The 18,077-nt window shown below is 40.0% G+C and overlaps 1 protein-coding gene across 1 annotated transcript; it reads right to left on the bottom strand.

Moving 5' to 3' along the window:
- Positions 1-1,974: 1,974 nt before the first annotated feature.
- On the bottom strand, positions 1,975-17,730 carry LOC121963082. The gene is made up of 10 exons (XM_042513450.1): positions 17,605-17,730; positions 14,852-14,997; positions 13,019-13,100; positions 12,324-12,462; positions 11,343-11,545; positions 11,045-11,181; positions 9,864-10,005; positions 9,492-9,773; positions 3,958-9,367; positions 1,975-3,027 (listed from the first exon to the last, which is right to left on the bottom strand). The coding sequence occupies exons 1-10, from the start codon at positions 17,728-17,730 to the stop codon at positions 2,993-2,995; spliced, it is 6,702 nt and encodes a 2,233-aa protein (XP_042369384.1). The 3' UTR covers positions 1,975-2,992.
- Positions 17,731-18,077: the final 347 nt, after the last annotated feature.

The following is an 18,077-nucleotide window of genomic DNA, read 5'->3' as shown; positions in this document are numbered from 1 at the left end:
AAAAACAAACTCAAAACTTTAAAAACAAAAAAAGAAAAAACACAGAAGACTTGAAAATTATGGAAATTTTAAAAATAAGAAAAAAAAAAAATCAAAACTATAGAAAGAAATATAAACACACAAATATAAACACAAAAAACACAAAAATCTTACCTGAACAACTACCCTAAAAACAACTTAAAAAATAAAAATCCAAATTAAACAAAATTTAAAATAACACTCCAAACCAATTTTTTTTAGAAAAATAGTAAAGACTTGAATGTTAATCAAAATAATTGGCAATTAAATTTTTGTGAATCAAATGAAAACTGAAAAGACACCCATAGCTGCTGTATTGGTTAACAGAAAAGATGCCGTTTGAAATAAGTTTTATTTTTACCTCAAGAACAAAATATAAACCCCGGCTCCAACACCCCTTTATATAATAAGCCATCGAAACTCTTCAAATATTTACAAAAGATAGAAAATAAAACATAAATAAATATAACCTGCTGCTGCTCATGACAGACTGGTGCGGCCTTCCCCTGTAACACTTAAAACTGCAGTTGTTGAATTTTGAATTTGGAAGAAAGTCAGCCTAAAAGAGAGATCACAATGTTCCTATGGTCTTGGAGAGTTCAGAAAGATAAAATCTATAATAAAGTGAGGAAAAATATAATAGAAGCGAGAATGTCAGCTGCTCCACTGACAGCCAGTAAAAGACAGAAGCCAGCAAAAAACATTTTGTGGTCTGTAGTAGTTATTGCTAAAGAAAACATATGGAGTTGGAACAGTGACAGTAAAGCCTCTTTTACACTGCCTCTTCAAGGCGCATATTTCACGTCTTTATGCTGCCTCGCCGTTCTGTATACAAGGTACCATCACAGAACAGGGGGACAGTGTTGTCACGCCTTTAAGGCGGCCTCAGGGGCAGTAACAGCGCAGGATTTAAGGTCTGTATAAAAGGGACAGCTGGCGGGATGGGACCAGGGGCTGACCAAGCCAATGTAGCTTGTGATAATTAGTTAGCAGCTAACTCAAAGCTGAAAATGCACAAAATACAACAAAAAACAAAGCTATTTGGGAGCTCCTTACCCTCTGAGTAGATGAGATCAGCCGCCATATAACAGAGACAGTACGTGAGTGTTATTGCCTGATTATGCCTTCATTATTGTTTATAAAGCGCTGCTGACGCATGTTTTATACATCACACTAGAGGCCAGCGCTGTTGAGTTACATGTCATGTCTCTTTTGCTTCCGCGATGCTGGCAAGTTGTCTGAAATCACACACAGTTCGGTTCTTTCTAAAAACCCAAAGGCTGCAGGAAGAATGGAGTTCATAGCCTGTCTACAGAGCAATCTCTGTGTAAAAAGGGCTTAAGGCATCGAAAATAAAATTTAAGACTGGAAAAATAAAAAAATTCCACTAAAAAAACCCCACAGGCCTTTTGTATTACACACTGGATTCTGATGTTATTCAATAACAATCTTTTGACCTTTTTTTCCTTTTACTGTCAAAATAGAAAAAAAAGTCGTCATTTTTTTAAAGACATTGAAAAAGTGATTAAAAAATCAAAACATTCTTCGAAAAACACAAGAATGCATAAAGAAAATGATAAAAAACAAAAAAAAAGAATTAAAATAATAACTTTAAGGCCTGGATTTTTTATTTCAATGCTCTTTGTTCAGTGCCAATGTCTAATCAATGCCAAATTTGATTTGTGATGCCAAAACTTTAACTAAAAAACACAGACATTAAAAATGTCTTTTTGATGTTTGTGCATTCTGATGTGTTTTCAATGCCAATTGGCTGACTTTTACTTAATCTCAGTCAATCTTTTTTAAAGTTTTTTTTATGCCAAAACATTAGCAAAGTTGGAACAGAATAGAGACTGAGAAGAAAGAAACTTTTGTGTACAAAAAAAAAAATTGATTGCGTTTGAAAAACAAATGAGAATGCAAAAAAAGGTTTAAAAAATAAATAATAAAAAACTATTAATGCCTGTTTTTCCTGTGGATTTTTTTCAGTGCCAATTTTTCCTTTTTTAATGCCAAATTTAATTTTCGACGCAAAGACTTATTGTCACTGTTGTACCTCTAAAGATGGATGTGGCTGGAAGTGACACCATTTTCTGTCCAGTGATAAATACAGTGGAGCAGCTTTGTATGTAGAAATCCTTCCATTGTAAAAACAAGTTAATATGATCTTATGTTTTGCAAGAGTAAAAAAAACATCTGCTAACATACTGAAGAGATTGGTGCACTCTGCCCCCTACTGGATACTCATTGTGAGGAGTTCAGCCTTCATCAAGCTCGTAGGGAATTCTGCATAAGAACTACAATTAGTATTTAAACAATAATTATACATAACATTTTCCCAAAGAAGACTCTGATACAGCAATCTCACAACTTTTCAAAGTTTTGAAAATTAGATGTAACCTTCGGATGTTCAAAAAAAACATTATGTTTAGATGCTTGTTCATCGAATTCCCAACACTTTGAGTTTAAGCAGAAAGAAATCGAGAAATCTTATGAGAAGAGTGCAAAAAGCAAACAATGGCATTTTATGGCTTTGTGATGTGGAAAATATGTGTCCTAGTGATAGCAGGAGCCGCCCTGTCATCTTGCGTCAGGATTTTTTTCACAGCTTTCAATAGTCCAGTCTTTAAGCCACAATCCTTTATCTCCATCCCAGGTGAAGCAGCTGGAAACAGCACGGCGGTTCCAGAGCAGGCACTTCAGTACGAGCTGTTCCTCTAACGGCGACTGAGATTCAGTTCAGCTGTCTTTCACTGATTGGCTATTTCACGTGTTCTGGCCGCTCCCGGGCCTTGCGTTACAGGCACATGCTGCAGTGAAATGTCAGGTTACCCCTTCAGTTCTCCAGATGCACCAGTCGTTGCCTTTAGTGATGTACTTGTCATCCATAGAGCGCTGATCCAGTGAGGTATGATCCGTCCAGTGGCTTTACGCAGGTCCACAGGTCAGTTTATCAGGCATCCAAAACGTCAGTTCACTTTGACTCAATAGGAAATGTTAAACTGCTGCCTGAAACAGAAAGATCGGAATAACTGACACAGCTACCAAAAAAAAAAAGGTTTGCTTTTCCATATTGGACCTATAGAGACCATTAAGTACAGAAAGATGACATTTTTTATCTTTCAAGAAATATTCACATAAATAAATAAAATTTCCACTTCTTTAGGTATTTTTTTCTTAGCCGCTAAAGTTTCAAAAGGTTTTTTATTTTTATTTTAAGCAAAACGAGCTGAATATGTTGAGCACATAACTTATAACTTGTGCGCATAAAATGAGAAATATCACCTTTCTGTATTTAGTTTTTCTGTAATTGTCATTTGTTCCTAAATTAATGCCCCCACCCAAAAAAAATCACATCTATTTTTGGAATTTTCTACATCGCCCCTGAATTTAAGCAACTTGATTTTTTTTTTATCTTCTTGTGAGAACAGGCTATTATCTTTTGTCACAACTACTTTAAATTACTTTAATTAATTTTAAATTGCAACTATTTTTGGTATTTTCTACAGAGTGCCTATAGCCCAAAAAGTGGACTAATGTTGATATTAATTATCTTGTGCAAACAGGTTAATTATGTTAAATAAAATCCCCTTTCTGGACATTACAGACTCTGTAAATGTCCTTTGTTCCTGCAGTGTAATTGTAAAAAAAAATTGCAATATGCAATTTAAAATACAAAAAGTACAAAATACAGTTAATTTCAAAACAAGCTGTGATGTCCAGCATTTTAGGCAACAACTATGGGTTAATTAATGTTGCATCTTTTAAAAGTTAATTCCTGTGATTGACAGCTCAGATTTCGGCACTGTAAATAATGTGATATGCACACATTGACATAATTGGCTCACACCTGAATTTAATCAAATTTTCATGTGGACCTCTTCAGTCATGTTAATTATTTGATTCAAGTGTTTGAACTTTTCAATAATAAAGACTCACCCTCGTCATCAGAGTCAAATCCAAAGACGTTGGAGCACTTCTGCAGCTGGTGATGACCCTGCAGCTCCTCAGAACTGTCGAAAGTTGCAAAACAGTTGGCACATCGATGTCTCTGCGGCGCTGTTGTAACACAGCTTTGGTGAGAAGGGAAGCTCTTCTGTAACGACTGCTGAAACAGCACTTGCTTCCTTCGTTTTGGCATGGTGATGTACTTCTCATCCAGGTACGCTGTTGGTGGCGGACGCATGTACGGCTTCTTACCGTATTCTGCAAGATTGTTCAGGAACAATGCAGATTTCACATCTTCGCTTGCTGCCTGTCCGTTCATTATTACCGAGTGACTAGAGGTGCTAATTGTTTCTGTTTCCATTGACGTTCTTCCGTCTTCACCTAAAGAGCTCTCTGCCTTCGGTTGGACCTTCGTTTTTTTCTTGACAATCTTTGTGTCACCTTCTTGAGGAACATTCTTGCGCTTTTTTGCTTTGTTGGGGTCTTTTGTGACATGAGGTTTTTGGGATATTTCTTTTGTTTCTCCCTTTTGTGTATTCTCTTCAGTGGCGGTCTGTGGAGTAGTCGTTTCATCAGAGCTGCTCGCTGCGGCAGCAGGGACGCAGGAACCGGAGCTGTCGAGTGCTGCATCTGTTCCTTCTTTTTCTTCAGGAGAGCCCTCTGCTGCTGCTGCTTTAGGCTTCTCCTGTTGGTCTGCAGATGTCTTGGCTTTCTTTTTAGAAACTGGTGTTTTGCTTGCATCTTTACACAGTGTTCTTCCCTTTGGCGTGTTCTTGTCCCCTTTTTCATCAACATCTTTGTGCTTCTTATTTGTCTTGCCTGAGTCTGAAGAAGCAGTACTCTGCTCTTTCTTTTCAAGTCTTATTCCTTCTTTTTTCACATGGGATATCTTTGATTTGGTTACCTTCTGCATTTTCTCCCTTGAGGTGGTGGGTGGTGCAGTTATCACATCTGAACTGTTAGCTGGGACAGTTGGGACAGCTGAAACAGCTGGGACAGCAGGGACAGCTGGTTCAGTTGGGGCAGCAGGGACAGCTGGTTCAGTTAGGACAGCAGGGACAGGGGGTTCAGCTGGAACAGCGGGGACGGTGTTACCAGAGCCGCTTTGTGTTGAGTCTGTGGTTTCTTCCTTTGCTTTTCCCTCATTTGCAGAACTTTCTACTCCTGCTTCAGCTTCTGGTGCTGCTGCTGGTGCTTTGGCCTCAACTTGTGGGTCATCAGACGCTGACTTGGCGGGCTTCTCAGAGGCAGACTCTGGTTTCTTGACAGGACGTTTCTTCATAATATTTGTGTTGGCTTTGTTTATCATAACCTTGTGCTCCTTTGACTTGGAGTCTGTAGAAGAAGTTTGACTGCTTTTTTCTTTCGGAACAGAGCATGTTTTCACTTTATGCCTTTTCCTCCTTCTGTCAGCTGTTAATTTCTGTGTTTTGCCTGCTAACTGATTGAAACTGTTCGCTGTCACACTGTCATGTGAAATACTCTTTTGTTTAACATGATTCTTCTTCACCTGCCTGTTCACTGATTTCTTGGACCTTAATTCACAGACTGATGTTTCTGTAGTTTTGACCACATCTTGGACCTTTTGACTCTTTTCTTCTTTTGACTCAATCATCACATTTGGTGTCTCTGATGCTTTTGGGAGGCTTGCACGCTTTGCAGTTTTGCCAACACCAGTTTGCTCGTTTTGACCAGTAGTTACGTTTTCATCATGCACCGGCACCTTTAACTTGGGTGGACGACCTCTTCTTTTAGGAAACTTTGAGTTTACTTGAACCTGCTTTTTCTTGAACTTAATTCTCCTTTTGATATTGTGTTTTAACAACGATGAAGAGGTGACTTTTTCACTTTTTGTACTTGCAACTTTTCTTAACGTGTGCCTTAATCTCAGAATAGGGCCGGTGGACTGCGTGGAGGTGTCTTTGTTCGAAAGATTCTTCAAGACATGTGATTCCTTTCTCTCTTTCAGCAGAGACACACTGACAGCAGCGGGAGGAGGAGGAGCCTGAAAATGTTTCCTTGTTGACGAGTTATGTGTCGCTTCTCTTAATTTACGAACAGCCTTTACACTCACAGTCTTATTTGCAGTAGTGGTAGCATCTTTTGGCTTATGATCTGGTTGTTTCTTCCCATCCGGCATGTTGTCATTTTTGCTGCCTGTCTGCACTTTTGTGTCTAGTTTTGTGGGTTTGGAAGCATAGTGCTCTCTCTCATGAAGGTTCAGCGCCCAGAGACAAATAAATAGCTGAGAGCAACCAGGGAGGCAGCACACTGCCTGCAGTGGACTGTGCCTCCTGGCATGGCGCCTCATTTCCATTCCAGTTTTGAACCTAGCAGTGCATCCCCGATGTTGGCAAGGATGCCGAGGACTGAGTCTGTGTCGTTCAACGTGGTGCCGAAAATGCTCGAAACTCCACATAACCCTCATGCAACTACTACATTTGTTGTTTCCGACACGGAAGGCTAGTTTTAGAGGTTTGACCTCACCATAGTGCTCTTGGAGAGCGTGGTAAAGGAGTGCAACACGGTTTTTCGACAGGTCTGTAGACCAAGCACAACCCTCTGCAGGGCAGCAGAGTTTCTCTTGTGGCTCCACATTTTTTGCCTCGACAACTTTAACACTTTGTTTTGTGGTCGTCTTCAGGACCTTCAGAGATTCTGATGCCTTCGTTTTGTTTTTAATGGAAGAGACTGCCTTTACTGATGCTGCAGAGGAATCCATCTTTTTGTCTTTGTTCTCATGCATCCTTGAATTTTTGTCGCCAACATTTGGTCTTTCTTGAGAGATCTGCTGTGAAGGAGGCTGCTCAGGTTCTGGTTTTAAGGAGTCCTTTCTCGGTCTGCCCGGCCCTCTCTTTTTACCAATATGGCCATTCACCTTGTGAACAGGAGTTTTACTATTAAGGTGCTTTGATTGGTTTTGTTTCGTGTCACGGAAAGATGGACTATCCACTGGCTTGTCATTGGATCTTAACTGTCTAGATCCAGACGGTGTTAAATCTGGAAGGCTCACTAATTTAGGAGAGTCAGTAGATTTCCTCGGTCTCCCTCTTGTACGCTGCCCAGAGGACACGTTTGCAGTCTTAGCTTGGCCCGAGGTCTTGGGTGTGTAGATGTCTTTGGTCCCAGAGACCGAATTTTCTTGGGCTTTGTTACCATCTGAATCTTTGATCCTCTTTAGCTTCTCAATGTGGTCAGACAGGTGCATCATGGCCAGGAGGTCATCTTTAAACTTCATCCCACAGAACATACACTCATCTTTCCGATAATGGAACATGGCGTGTGCTACAACGCGACTTCCCTTAAAGTCCTTACTGCAGAAAGTACAACAGTACTCCAACTTGGATTCCTCTGATTGCGGTTCACTGTCTTCAGGTGTTTCTGGACAAATATCCTGAGCTCCCTCTTCCTTCCCTTGCACATCAGCGACTACAGAGCAGCTGTGAGGAACTTTGGATTTACAAGGAACTTTAGATGTATTTCCAGCTGTAGACCCATTAGAGGCAACGTCTTCTGGAGCTGGCTGTTTGTGGTTCTCCAGATCTCGAGCAAGCGCCTCGGGTGCCAGTTCAGTGACCATTTCTGTTACTAGTGTCAGAGCAGATATGTCATTTATATTGTCCTGATCGGTGGGTGTATGAGAAGTTCCCTCTCTTGTGTCATTTGCACAAGGTGCATGTCCTTTTGACAGGCTAGGTGAAACTTCTCTGACATCCACCTCAGAAATGTTGTTGCTGACAGTGGTGAGTACCTCTGGGGTGGCTGCTTTTGCTGGAGCGGCTTGATATTTGCACATCTCAGCCTGAGAAGAGAATGACTTCAGTTCTTGTTTCCCATCTCTGAGAACATCTTGAGACTGTGAGGGCGTGAAATCAGTAGCTACAATGTTTGAAATGTTGGCCATATTTGATACTGAAGAGGTCTTATCAGCGACTACCATCTGATTGCTGACAGCAGTGGAGGTTTGCTTGACCTCAGCAGAAGTTTTTGAAGCGTCTTTCGCAGCTTTAGAGACCTTATCTAAACCTGGGGATTGAGTCACTTTAGCCGCTGTTGATGCAAACGTTACTTTCATCTCAACAGCAGACTCTTCGCAGAGCTCCTTTGCTGAAGCTATGGATTGAGCTTGCAGGACCTTGTCCAAAACTGGGGCTTCTGTGACTTCAGATGATGTCTGTGATGCATTTGTAGCTTTCATCTCAGCAGCAGACTTCACAGAGAGCTCTCTTCCTGAAACTGTCTTTCGTGAGACTGCTTTTGCAGTTTGAGTCTGATGGACTTTTTCTAAAGCTGGGGATTCTGTATTTTCAGCTGCTGCTCGCGTCTGAGAGCCAATTCCACCTTTCATCTCAACGGCACGCTCTTTCTGTGGATCCTTTGGAGGACTTCCTTGCACTGAGGAACGAGTGATTGTGGATACTGAGCCTTGAATATTCAGCACGTTACCTTTTCCTTTCTGCCGCCGAGCATAACAGTGCATCTGTTGTAGAAGCATGGTTGCATCCCGCGCTCTGAGAATCACCTCTTTACGATGTACAGTCTTCACAGGTTGTGATGATGCGGGAATCTTCACTGTAGGTCTGTAAAGAAGCACCTGAGGGATACCTCTCTGTCTGTTGCAAGAGTCTTCAGTAAATGTTCCCATGAGTTCATTGTCTGGTAGTGAGAGCTCGAGAATTACTTGTGGAGAGGCGGTTGGTTTAACATTGTCCAAAGAACACCCTCTCTGTGGATTGCTGTTGTTTTCCCTTAAATGAGAGTCTACTAAAGGTTTGTGTTTTTCATTGTTTTGGAGCTCACCAGTTTCAGGCCTCTTTATGACAGAAGCTCGATGGTGCTTTTGATGTCTCAGTCCATACTTTCTGATCTTTGGAAGAACATTATTTTCTCCAACACTTCCCGAGTCTTCCAGAAGCCACTTGGGTTGTCTGATCCTCCGTTTTGGTGGGTTCTTCTCTGAGAGTCGTGTAGTGCGTCTAAGCTCTCCATACCCAACAGCTACATTGTCCTGTAGTCTGTCTAGCTGCCAAAATGAACGCCTCAAAGGTTGAGATGATGCATTCTTCAAAGGTCGTCCTCTCTTCCTTACAGTGTGGTCAACATTTAATCGTGTTCTGCCAGGGCCCACCTTTAATCTCTTGGAAGCAGCGTCCTCTTTGTGAAGTCTGTCCTCTTTAAGGTGCTGCTTCTTAGCAGCCGCCTCTTTACTTCCTTTTTGACATACTGATGTGCTTGATCGGGAAGCGGGTTCTTTGGTGCAGTAGCTCAGGATCCATTTGTCCTCCATGATCTCTTCGAGGGCAGCACTTACCACCTTCTCACTCATCAGCTTCAAACAGTTGGTCCGCAAAGTGATGAGGTTCCAAAACTCGGGGTCAAAGTACAGGTCCTTCTTCAAGACCTGGGAAGAGAAAGAAAACAAAAATGTTTTGGTTCAAAAATATGGAAAAACCTGAGCAATGACTCTCAAATGAGAGTCCAAAACCATGCCTTTTCTCTTTTATAATTGCTAAACGGTGCTCTACCTGCAGGGTTTCAAAGCGAACGTGATTCGCAATGGGGCTCTGCTCCACGTGGTACTCCTGATCAGGATGCATGTAAAGAAGGTACACCATCTTGTAGGTTTCAACAGTGCGTTCGAGGAAGAAGACAAGAAGAGCACATGCTCTGCAGACCTCCAGGTCATTGGGTAGCAGGCCAGCGATGGTTTTATAGATTAGGGACTTGGTGATGACATCGCAGGGAAGGCAAGACCCCAAGGCATTAGCACAAAGCTCCACGCAGAACTGGATACCATCTTCACCCAGCTAGTGAGAAATACAACCAAGTTTGAATATCATTTCAATAACAAATCCAATAAAATTTAAAACATACAATGCTGTTCAAATATGTCTCACCTCTTGCAGTATGGCTCTGATGAACGGGAAGATTGAGTTGACATTTGTGGCAGACAGCATCAGCTGACGACTCTCCTCAAGTAGAGCTTGCTTGGATGTATTCAACCGACTGTGAAGTTTACTCCATATAAAGACAAGCTCACTGCAAATAAAAGAGTTTAAATTGACCATTAGGCTCAAACGCACAGGTACACCTCTTGTTTTACATGACTGAGTACACACCAAAAGCATTACAAAGTGTGTCAATCGGCTTTAAATGCCCCTACTTCAGTACTACTGCAGTGAAAGTGCAAAACAGTCATCTCTGGAGAAAACAATGTACATTATTTTTTTATATCAACTGCCCAATCATGCAAGTGAGCTGCTAGATTTACTAGCCCAATGTTCCATTTTACTTGCCCCAAGCAATCCTTTTTTTTGAGCCCTGAGCTGACCGCTAACATTAGCTCCCTATAGCCTAGCTTAAAACTTTGAGAACAATACAGTTGTAATTCTGCAATGCTAAACATAAACTACCACAGCCAACAGCTATCATAGTATAAATCTAAACGGTTGTGATGTCACATGTCAGATTCCTTAAATACAGAGGCTAATGCACACCTTCAAAAAACTTGTGGTCAGGTGCGTAGGAGGAAAATATCAAAAGAATGCATAAAATAAAGAATTCCCCCACACTGTCAAATTACTTGCAAAAAAACTTTAGCAGCAGCTGCCCTGAAACTCCTGAGCAGCTTACCTAAACAAATTAAAACCGCTCCAACATTAGAAACCTTTAGTCTCGACTGAAAACCCACCTCTTTCCGTTGGCATAGGACTGATTTGAGCCTGACAACATAAACTGATTTAATATTCTTACATCTTATTCTGTTGTGCTTCCTCTTTTGTTGTAGTGCAATTTGCTTAGTTATTTTTAATTTTCTCTTGGGTTCCTAGTGCTGTATTAGTCTGTTTTGTGTTTTATGATGCTAAGCAATTTAGTCATCTGCAGTTGTTTTTAAATGTGCTCTACAAATAAAGTTTGAGTTGATTTGAGTGCACCATAAGAACATCAATTGATGCAGGTCTAATGAGGTGCATCAATTGCCGCAAGAGTGTCTGGGCCTTTAATGCTTACATAAATGGGAAGGCTGCAGTAGGTGTTTAAGTTAGGTTCTCATTACATCAGCATCAGATTTACTTACTACAAATAGTACATGTCTTCCCTGCGGAGCTGCTGAGAGAGGAAGGCTCTGCTGAGGGCGAGGAGCAGCTCATCCTTTTCCTCGCACTCCAAACTACAGATGATGTGAATTGCATCTTTACCATTAAATTCAGCCACCTGAAAATCAGAGGACAATAAAAGCATCAGTTTAGGCCAATGATAGGTCTCATACATAAAATGCTGTCGTGATTAAATGGTAGCTAAGCAACATTTAAAAAAGACTAAGTGAAATTTCTCTTCAGTTGAGTGAAAGACATGCCAACAGTCACTCCACCCACCTCTTTACGTAGGAGGTCATGCTGTGACGTTTTGCAAAGCCATGTGAGGTAGACCTGGAGGAAGAACAAGTGTTGTCCTGCTGTGGGATGCTGAGCACAACACTTAGCCAGGGCCATAGCCTCGCTGACCCGCTCACAGGATAAGAGGTAGCGCACTCTGAGCTCAAAGAACACCGGCAGCTCAGAGCTGATGCACCCATCCACTGAGGAACAGTCAAGAGGACAGAAGTGAGAAAGGTGTGGTCTTAGTTTACTTTGATGCTTCAGAAATTTGCAGGAATTATAAGGAACAATCACTGAGAACTCATTCCAAGCAGAAAAATTCAAATAAATTATGAGAAAAAAAAAAACCTTTGGAGGTTTTCCACACATTAGTACCAATGAATTTCATTACTTTATTTAAGTAATTTGAAATGGGTAGGCCTTTATAGCAATACATTATTACACAGGGACTTCCCAAGCCTTTACTGATAAGCAAACAGCTAGCACTAGCTAACTTTTCTCAGTCGTTAGACATAACTGCACATAAAGGTACTGTGGAAAACATCAAGGTTGTGCACTTTTTAGAAAATAGAAAGCGGAAGATCCTGCAGATAGCTGACAATGCTATTTAACCTGTGTTCACATTATAATTTTGAAAAGTCTGAATTCAATTCTTGATAAATGGACATTTATTTACATGTCTAACAACTGCTTGCAGCCCTTGCCTGAATTTGAGTGTAGGCAATATCTTTATAAATTAAGATTGATCGTGTTCCTTAGACTAATCAGGGTATATTCAAAACTTTTCCAAAACATTTATTCTGTTAATTCCAAACCATTTCTAGCCCTGGAAAACTGTTTGCAATTTAATGACTTTTTCAGGAACTTCATGACAGTGGGATTCCTGATACTATAATACATTGACAATTTATTAAGAGTAGTCAGTGGTTACAAAGGTAATAACATTTGTGTTGAGCACAATACAGCCAAATTACTCACCTTCACTCTGAGGTAAACTGGACTCACTGAGGATTGCCTGTAAGGCTGTGCCGGCCCAGGGCCCTCCTCCCTGAACCGAACACGCCACCTGAAGAAAGTGAACATTCGGATGCCTCGAGAGGGCCAAATTGTGACATTCCTGAGAGAGCATGAGGACATAAGGTGTGTCTTAAAGTGCTAATATTTCAATTAAGAGAAACACCATGACGTATTACAATAATCTGAACAGGTACAGCACACAATAAACAACATTGGGTACTTTTACAAGCACAAAAAATGTCAGTTTTTTCCCATTATTCTGAAAAAGACAATATTTCTTCTAAGCTGTTCACATGTCTAATAAAAATTAACATTTGACGAACACTCACGTTTTCATGTAGTCATGCATAATCCAATTAATGTGCCCTAACATGCCGCTTATCGCATCAAAGTACAACAGCCGGAGATGTTTGTCATTTTGCTTTTTTTGCATCTAAATAGGAATTTTTCATGGTTTCCTAAATCTTTAAATGAATCTTTACAAGCAGGTTTGTTTCTCCTTCTGACCATAAATGTGGGATTTTCTTTTGCATGCATCTCATAGGACCTGCATCAAATGCAGAGTTTTGTCGTATTCGGAATAATAGAGTAAAATTGGTATGCATGTAACTGTAGCCATTGTTGTGATGAGACGACGATCTGCACTTGATGCTCACCTGGAATGTAACAGTGAATTGTTTCAGTGGCTCCTGATGGAAGTCCTTCTGGTCAAAGAACAGCAGCAACTCAAAAACGCTCCTGTGAAGAAATCAAAATTGTTCAGCTTCAATGCAAATTTTGAAATGGTTTAACTCTACTTTATTATTAGTATTCACAGAAATTCAATTATGACCCTGTTAGAGTGGCAGAGGTATGCACTGAATTGGAAGCTGAGGGAAACCCTGGGAGAGACAGGATGGAGGATTGAGGGCTCATGGATGGCATTAAGTCAGCTGAAAGGATGCCAGAGGTTTTTCCTGGCTCACAAATTAGGTTGTTTGAGCCAAGAAACACGATCAACTTTTGATTCTATAAATGTTGCCACCAGTTGTCTCAAAATACACAACACTACTATCGAGATGGACAATTAAATGTGTAGAAACAGGTGTGAAGAATTGATTTGTGATTTTAAGGGATTTTTCCTGATTACCTTGTAAAAATATTAATGAGAATACTATACTATAATAGATTTTATTGTAGGTCCCTTTCAAAACACTCAAGGTCACCTTACAAGGCCGAGTTTAAAAAAAACCCAACAGTAACATGTTTTATAGAGTTAATGCCTTGTCTTAGCTAGTGGACTGTGATGACTAATGTTTATGTGTGCTTTTTCAAGTACATATTGTGCAAGGTCGGTTCCCTAATACAGGGTTTCATTCACTCATTCACAATTAAACTGATGTGAAACTTGAACAGCAAAACAAAACTCAACAAAGCAGGAACCAAAACACGAGAGTAAAAGACACTTCCTGCCCAATTTTTTACTCAACATGAGATGCATTACACCAAATTTTGACATCTTGTTGTTAAACTATAATAATTAAAACAAGGAATTTTTGCAAACTATATCACTATGAGAAATGACAAGTCACTGTCTAAAGTGCTGGATCAGGTATCTGGAAGTAAGTGAATCTATGCACTGATCGGATACCATGCAATTTATTAATACACTTTTAAGTAGTTTCACATCCAGATAAAACAGCAGTTTTCCAAGAAATCAATTGTTTTTCACCACTCTAAAACCGTAGCCTTCACAGACTTCGCAGCAACTTGTGCTGTCCACCCACTGGCAACTACTCTTCTAAAGTCGTGTAGAAGAATTGATTTAAGGGTTTAACCTGAGCCATGCCACACAACAATGATAACAATCATTTCACATCAAATCTGTTCTTTTTTTTGTAAAGCAATGATATCAGATCAGTACCCAGTATCAGCTCATGCACAAATTCAGCTACTGGAATTGGGAATGAAAAAGTACCTGGGACATCTCTAAAGTAAACGACACTTGCGTTGCTTTCACACCTGTAGTTGATTTCATTTGGTCCAGAACAAGGGAAAAAAAATTATATATTGTAGCGTTTTAGCTCTGGTTTGTTTCACGGTCACACAGCTTTTTACAAATGAACTGAGGGGAGTAAACATGAGGTTCTGCCGACTGGCAGGTAACTCGCTGATTGTACAGTTTTGGCTTTTGTCATCCTGCATCATCAGGACCCATGTGGGGAAATCAAATTCAGGTGGCTGACAGAAGTTAATGCAGCACTTTAAAGCTTAGCAGCAGCTATTTATCTTAAGAGGTGTACTCCCATCAGAAAAGACATGATCATGACTGCTGAGGCAACAATTATGTGATAATATTGCATGTGACACATGCTTTCACCTGACTCCTACAATGAGTGGGAGTATCTACAACAGCACTTTTATATGCTGCTGTCATTGTTTTCATCTGATTTATTAGTCATTGCACTTGTTTGAAAGTAGCAACGAAAGGGAGGCGTCTGTGTACTTACAAAGCCAGACTACTGAGTGTGTGGAGCACGTGATCACAGTTTGGTGTGAAGGAGGTGGAGGCTCGAGCGAAGTAGCAGAGACTTAGCTCAAGGATCCTGAGCTGAGGCAGCGGCACCTGCCAGCGAGAGGCATGCTCCTCCACCAACTGCACGGAGACAAGACAAAACAGAAACAAGATTACAAAGACAATCAACTGTGAGGTGTGAGTTGCAGTTGCAGGTACTATGCTAGTCTCAGATAGCCAGACCGATCTCATAGCTCACTTTAGTGCTGTGCATAAAACAACTTCCTAGCTAGCAAATTACATGCTAAAATACCTTTTTTATATGTTTTGTTTTGAGCAGATTTAGCCATTTTAATGCCAGTGTTCACTTCTTTCCTAACACTAATTTGCAAGGATGCAAGGCTATACTGCAATACTGAATGTTCTAACTCTCATAAAACACATGGAAAACACTGACTTGATCAATACCATTTTCAATACCACAGGGAAAAACTGACATTGATGGCATGCAAAAAACAGTAAAATGACTGTACTAAACATGAACAACAAGAGAAAACAAGTAACAATATTGCAGAAAATGAGTAATGAAATAGTTTCAAATATTAAGAATTGTTAGGAGTCAATAAATCAATATTTTTAACCCATATTTTAGCATGGTTAATTTTAGATTAACATCTCTGCGATTTGGACTGTTGGTCAGACAAAATGAGAATTTTAAAGACCTCATGGCTTTACCCTTGCAGCAATGCAACCAATACCTAGTAGTTTAGTCAAAAATAGTTATTTGTTGATACAAATTGAGTCTGAATATTTAACTATTTCAATACTCTTTTTCTTCAGTATTGATACATCTGTGTCAACTAAGTAAATGTTTCTGTATATACTTACATACTATAAAAGTAGGACTTTTAACAGAGTAACAGAGTATTTTCACAATTTGGTTTCACACGCCCTCTCCTTGTTTATGTTGACTACTGGCATTTGGCTGCTCTTTGCTACTAACCAAGAAAAGTCAGTCATGTGATAGCTTTGTTATATTTAGCTTTTCTAAACAATTTTAAATTGTATTTCTTCGATATCAGTTTTTTTACCTGTGGTATCTGTTTAAGAGATAGTCGCACATCCAACTATCTTTGATGCAGTTCACTTGAATCTTGAAGAGAAGATCCCACACACTGCTCTTTCTCAAAATCACAATCTATTGATTATACTAACAATATTATCTGTCTGGACAGTTGTCAATACTCTTACTCTTGACAAAGGTCCAGAGAGACTGAAATGTTTATATAATAAAGAAATTGTGAGGCTAAGCAAAAGCAGTGTGGGGGGTCTTCTTCTCAAGACTGCCTGTGGTATCTAAAATAGATCTTTTTTAAGGTTCTGTATCAAAATTAGAAATTCCAATACCATGACAAAACTAATACCTACATAACATTAATATAAAACAGACTGCTACGTATTTCAGCCATTAACCCCGCAGAAAGTCCTACATCTTTTATTATATAATTCAATCGAAATACTCATTGTACAGTGACAGAAGACCTGGCACAGAAAACTTTTCAACTGAAACGGTCACGTCTGCAGCTTTCCCCTTCAACCCACTTAATACAGTGCACAACCAAAATGCAATATTTAGTGCTCCTTTACACAATCCTTAGAATTGACCTGTCAAATCCCTAAAATACAATGTGCTTTCATTGCCCTCTAATGGTGAAGACATCACTTATGTACACCACTGGAATTCAATGAATGTTAACTATCAACAATGTTGTCAAGCCTCTGTCCAATGACTAGTTTTCTTCTAAATTACACTGCAGCAGGTTGTAAAGCAACATTAAGTCAGTTTATTGGATTTAACACACTGGTGAAACAAACTGCGTTTATGGGTGTCCAAACTGTGCTTATATACAGAACTAAACCTCAAATTTAAAGCTTGATTCACATGCCAATAGTTTAGTAACAAGATCAGAATTACTATTTTGGATTTGTTAACAGGAAACCAAAAATTAGACTATTTTCAAATGTTAGCATATGGCCGTATATCACTGTTTATTAATGATCCCAAACACCTTACATTTAAATTCACGTTTCCATGAGATGTACTGGCTAGTTTCCATAGCATTATGAAAAATTAAGGGGATGAGGACATTTTGTGATGCCAGAAACATTATTATGCATTATCATTGTTACATGTATAATTACTGTTCCATGTCCTGTTTCTAGTTAAAACAGATAGTTTAGCCACATCTGAAGTTAGGCTTTATGGCAAATGATTCATATTGCACGCTAATATCGTTAATTGCATAGCATACTTAAAATTAGCGTTAGCTAACGTCAGCAAATTCTCTTACTTGATATACAGCAGAAAGTACAGCAGGTATTTTAGTAAACATATAGCGTACTAACTAAGCTAACTAATTTCCAGGCAAGCTGGCTAACACTATTAGCCTTGTGAGCTTGCTAGCTGTGTAGTGAACAATTGTTATCCAAAAATGACTAATTTACTGACTCGGATGCTTCAATAACGTCATTTAGATGTGAGTCTGGGTTATTTGAGATACTGTTTAGAGGGCGTTACGGTAATATATTTGTTTTTAAAGCAACTACGACTCGTTAGCTAAATGCTAACTAAGCTAACTGCTAATGCTAGCCATGTAACGGCCAGTTCTGGGGGAGGGGAGTCGGCTAACATTTATGCTCCTATCTTCGACAACATATTTGTCACCAACTTCAGCCGAGGCTCCTTACCTTGCTAAAGTCTGAGCAGAACGCTTTGCTATCGGCTCGCAGTTCGTCGCTTGAGTAGCGGCTCAACAAACTCTGCAATTGTTTGTCGAGCCCCTCTAACTCGTACAAACAGCCCTCCTCCGCCATACTGCCTGTCTAGCCTCGCTCGTAGCAGCTACATCGCCACGGTCAACAGCTAGCACTGACAGCGCTGATTGGTTACTGCCAGCTGCTCCGTTGCTAACCCGGCGCGCACCGGAGGAGCGCTCGTCAGGGCGGAGTCTGTGCTCCGCAATTAGAACGGATAGCCTCTAATAAAGACCCGCCCACTCGGGACGATGAGTTTAACGTTACATACGCAACAACCCACATGGCAGACACAAACACAACGTGTTAATGACTGTCAGAGGTGGAAGTATTCACAACTTTCACTTGAGTAAAAGTACCTTTACCAAATTGTGAAAATACTCTGTTACTCTGTTAAAAGTCCTACT

This window comes from Plectropomus leopardus, chromosome 24 (genome assembly GCF_008729295.1).
Source record: "Plectropomus leopardus isolate mb chromosome 24, YSFRI_Pleo_2.0, whole genome shotgun sequence".
Lineage (NCBI taxonomy): Eukaryota > Metazoa > Chordata > Actinopteri > Perciformes > Serranidae > Plectropomus > Plectropomus leopardus.
The sequence above is the reverse complement of the archived record's forward strand: the minus strand, read 5'-3'. Positions and strand labels throughout refer to the sequence as shown.

Coding starts and splice junctions, on each gene's coding strand:
- LOC121963082 (XM_042513450.1), bottom strand. CDS start 17,730: ATGGCGGAGGAGGGCTGTTTGTACGAGTTAGAGGGGCTCGACAAACAA. Junction 12,463..13,018: donor AATTCACTGTTACATTCCAG/GTGAGCATCAAG, acceptor ATGCTCTCTCAG/GAATGTCACAATTTGGCCCT. Junction 9,368..9,491: donor TTCGCTTTGAAACCCTGCAG/GTAGAGCACCGT, acceptor TTCTCTTCCCAG/GTCTTGAAGAAGGACCTGTA.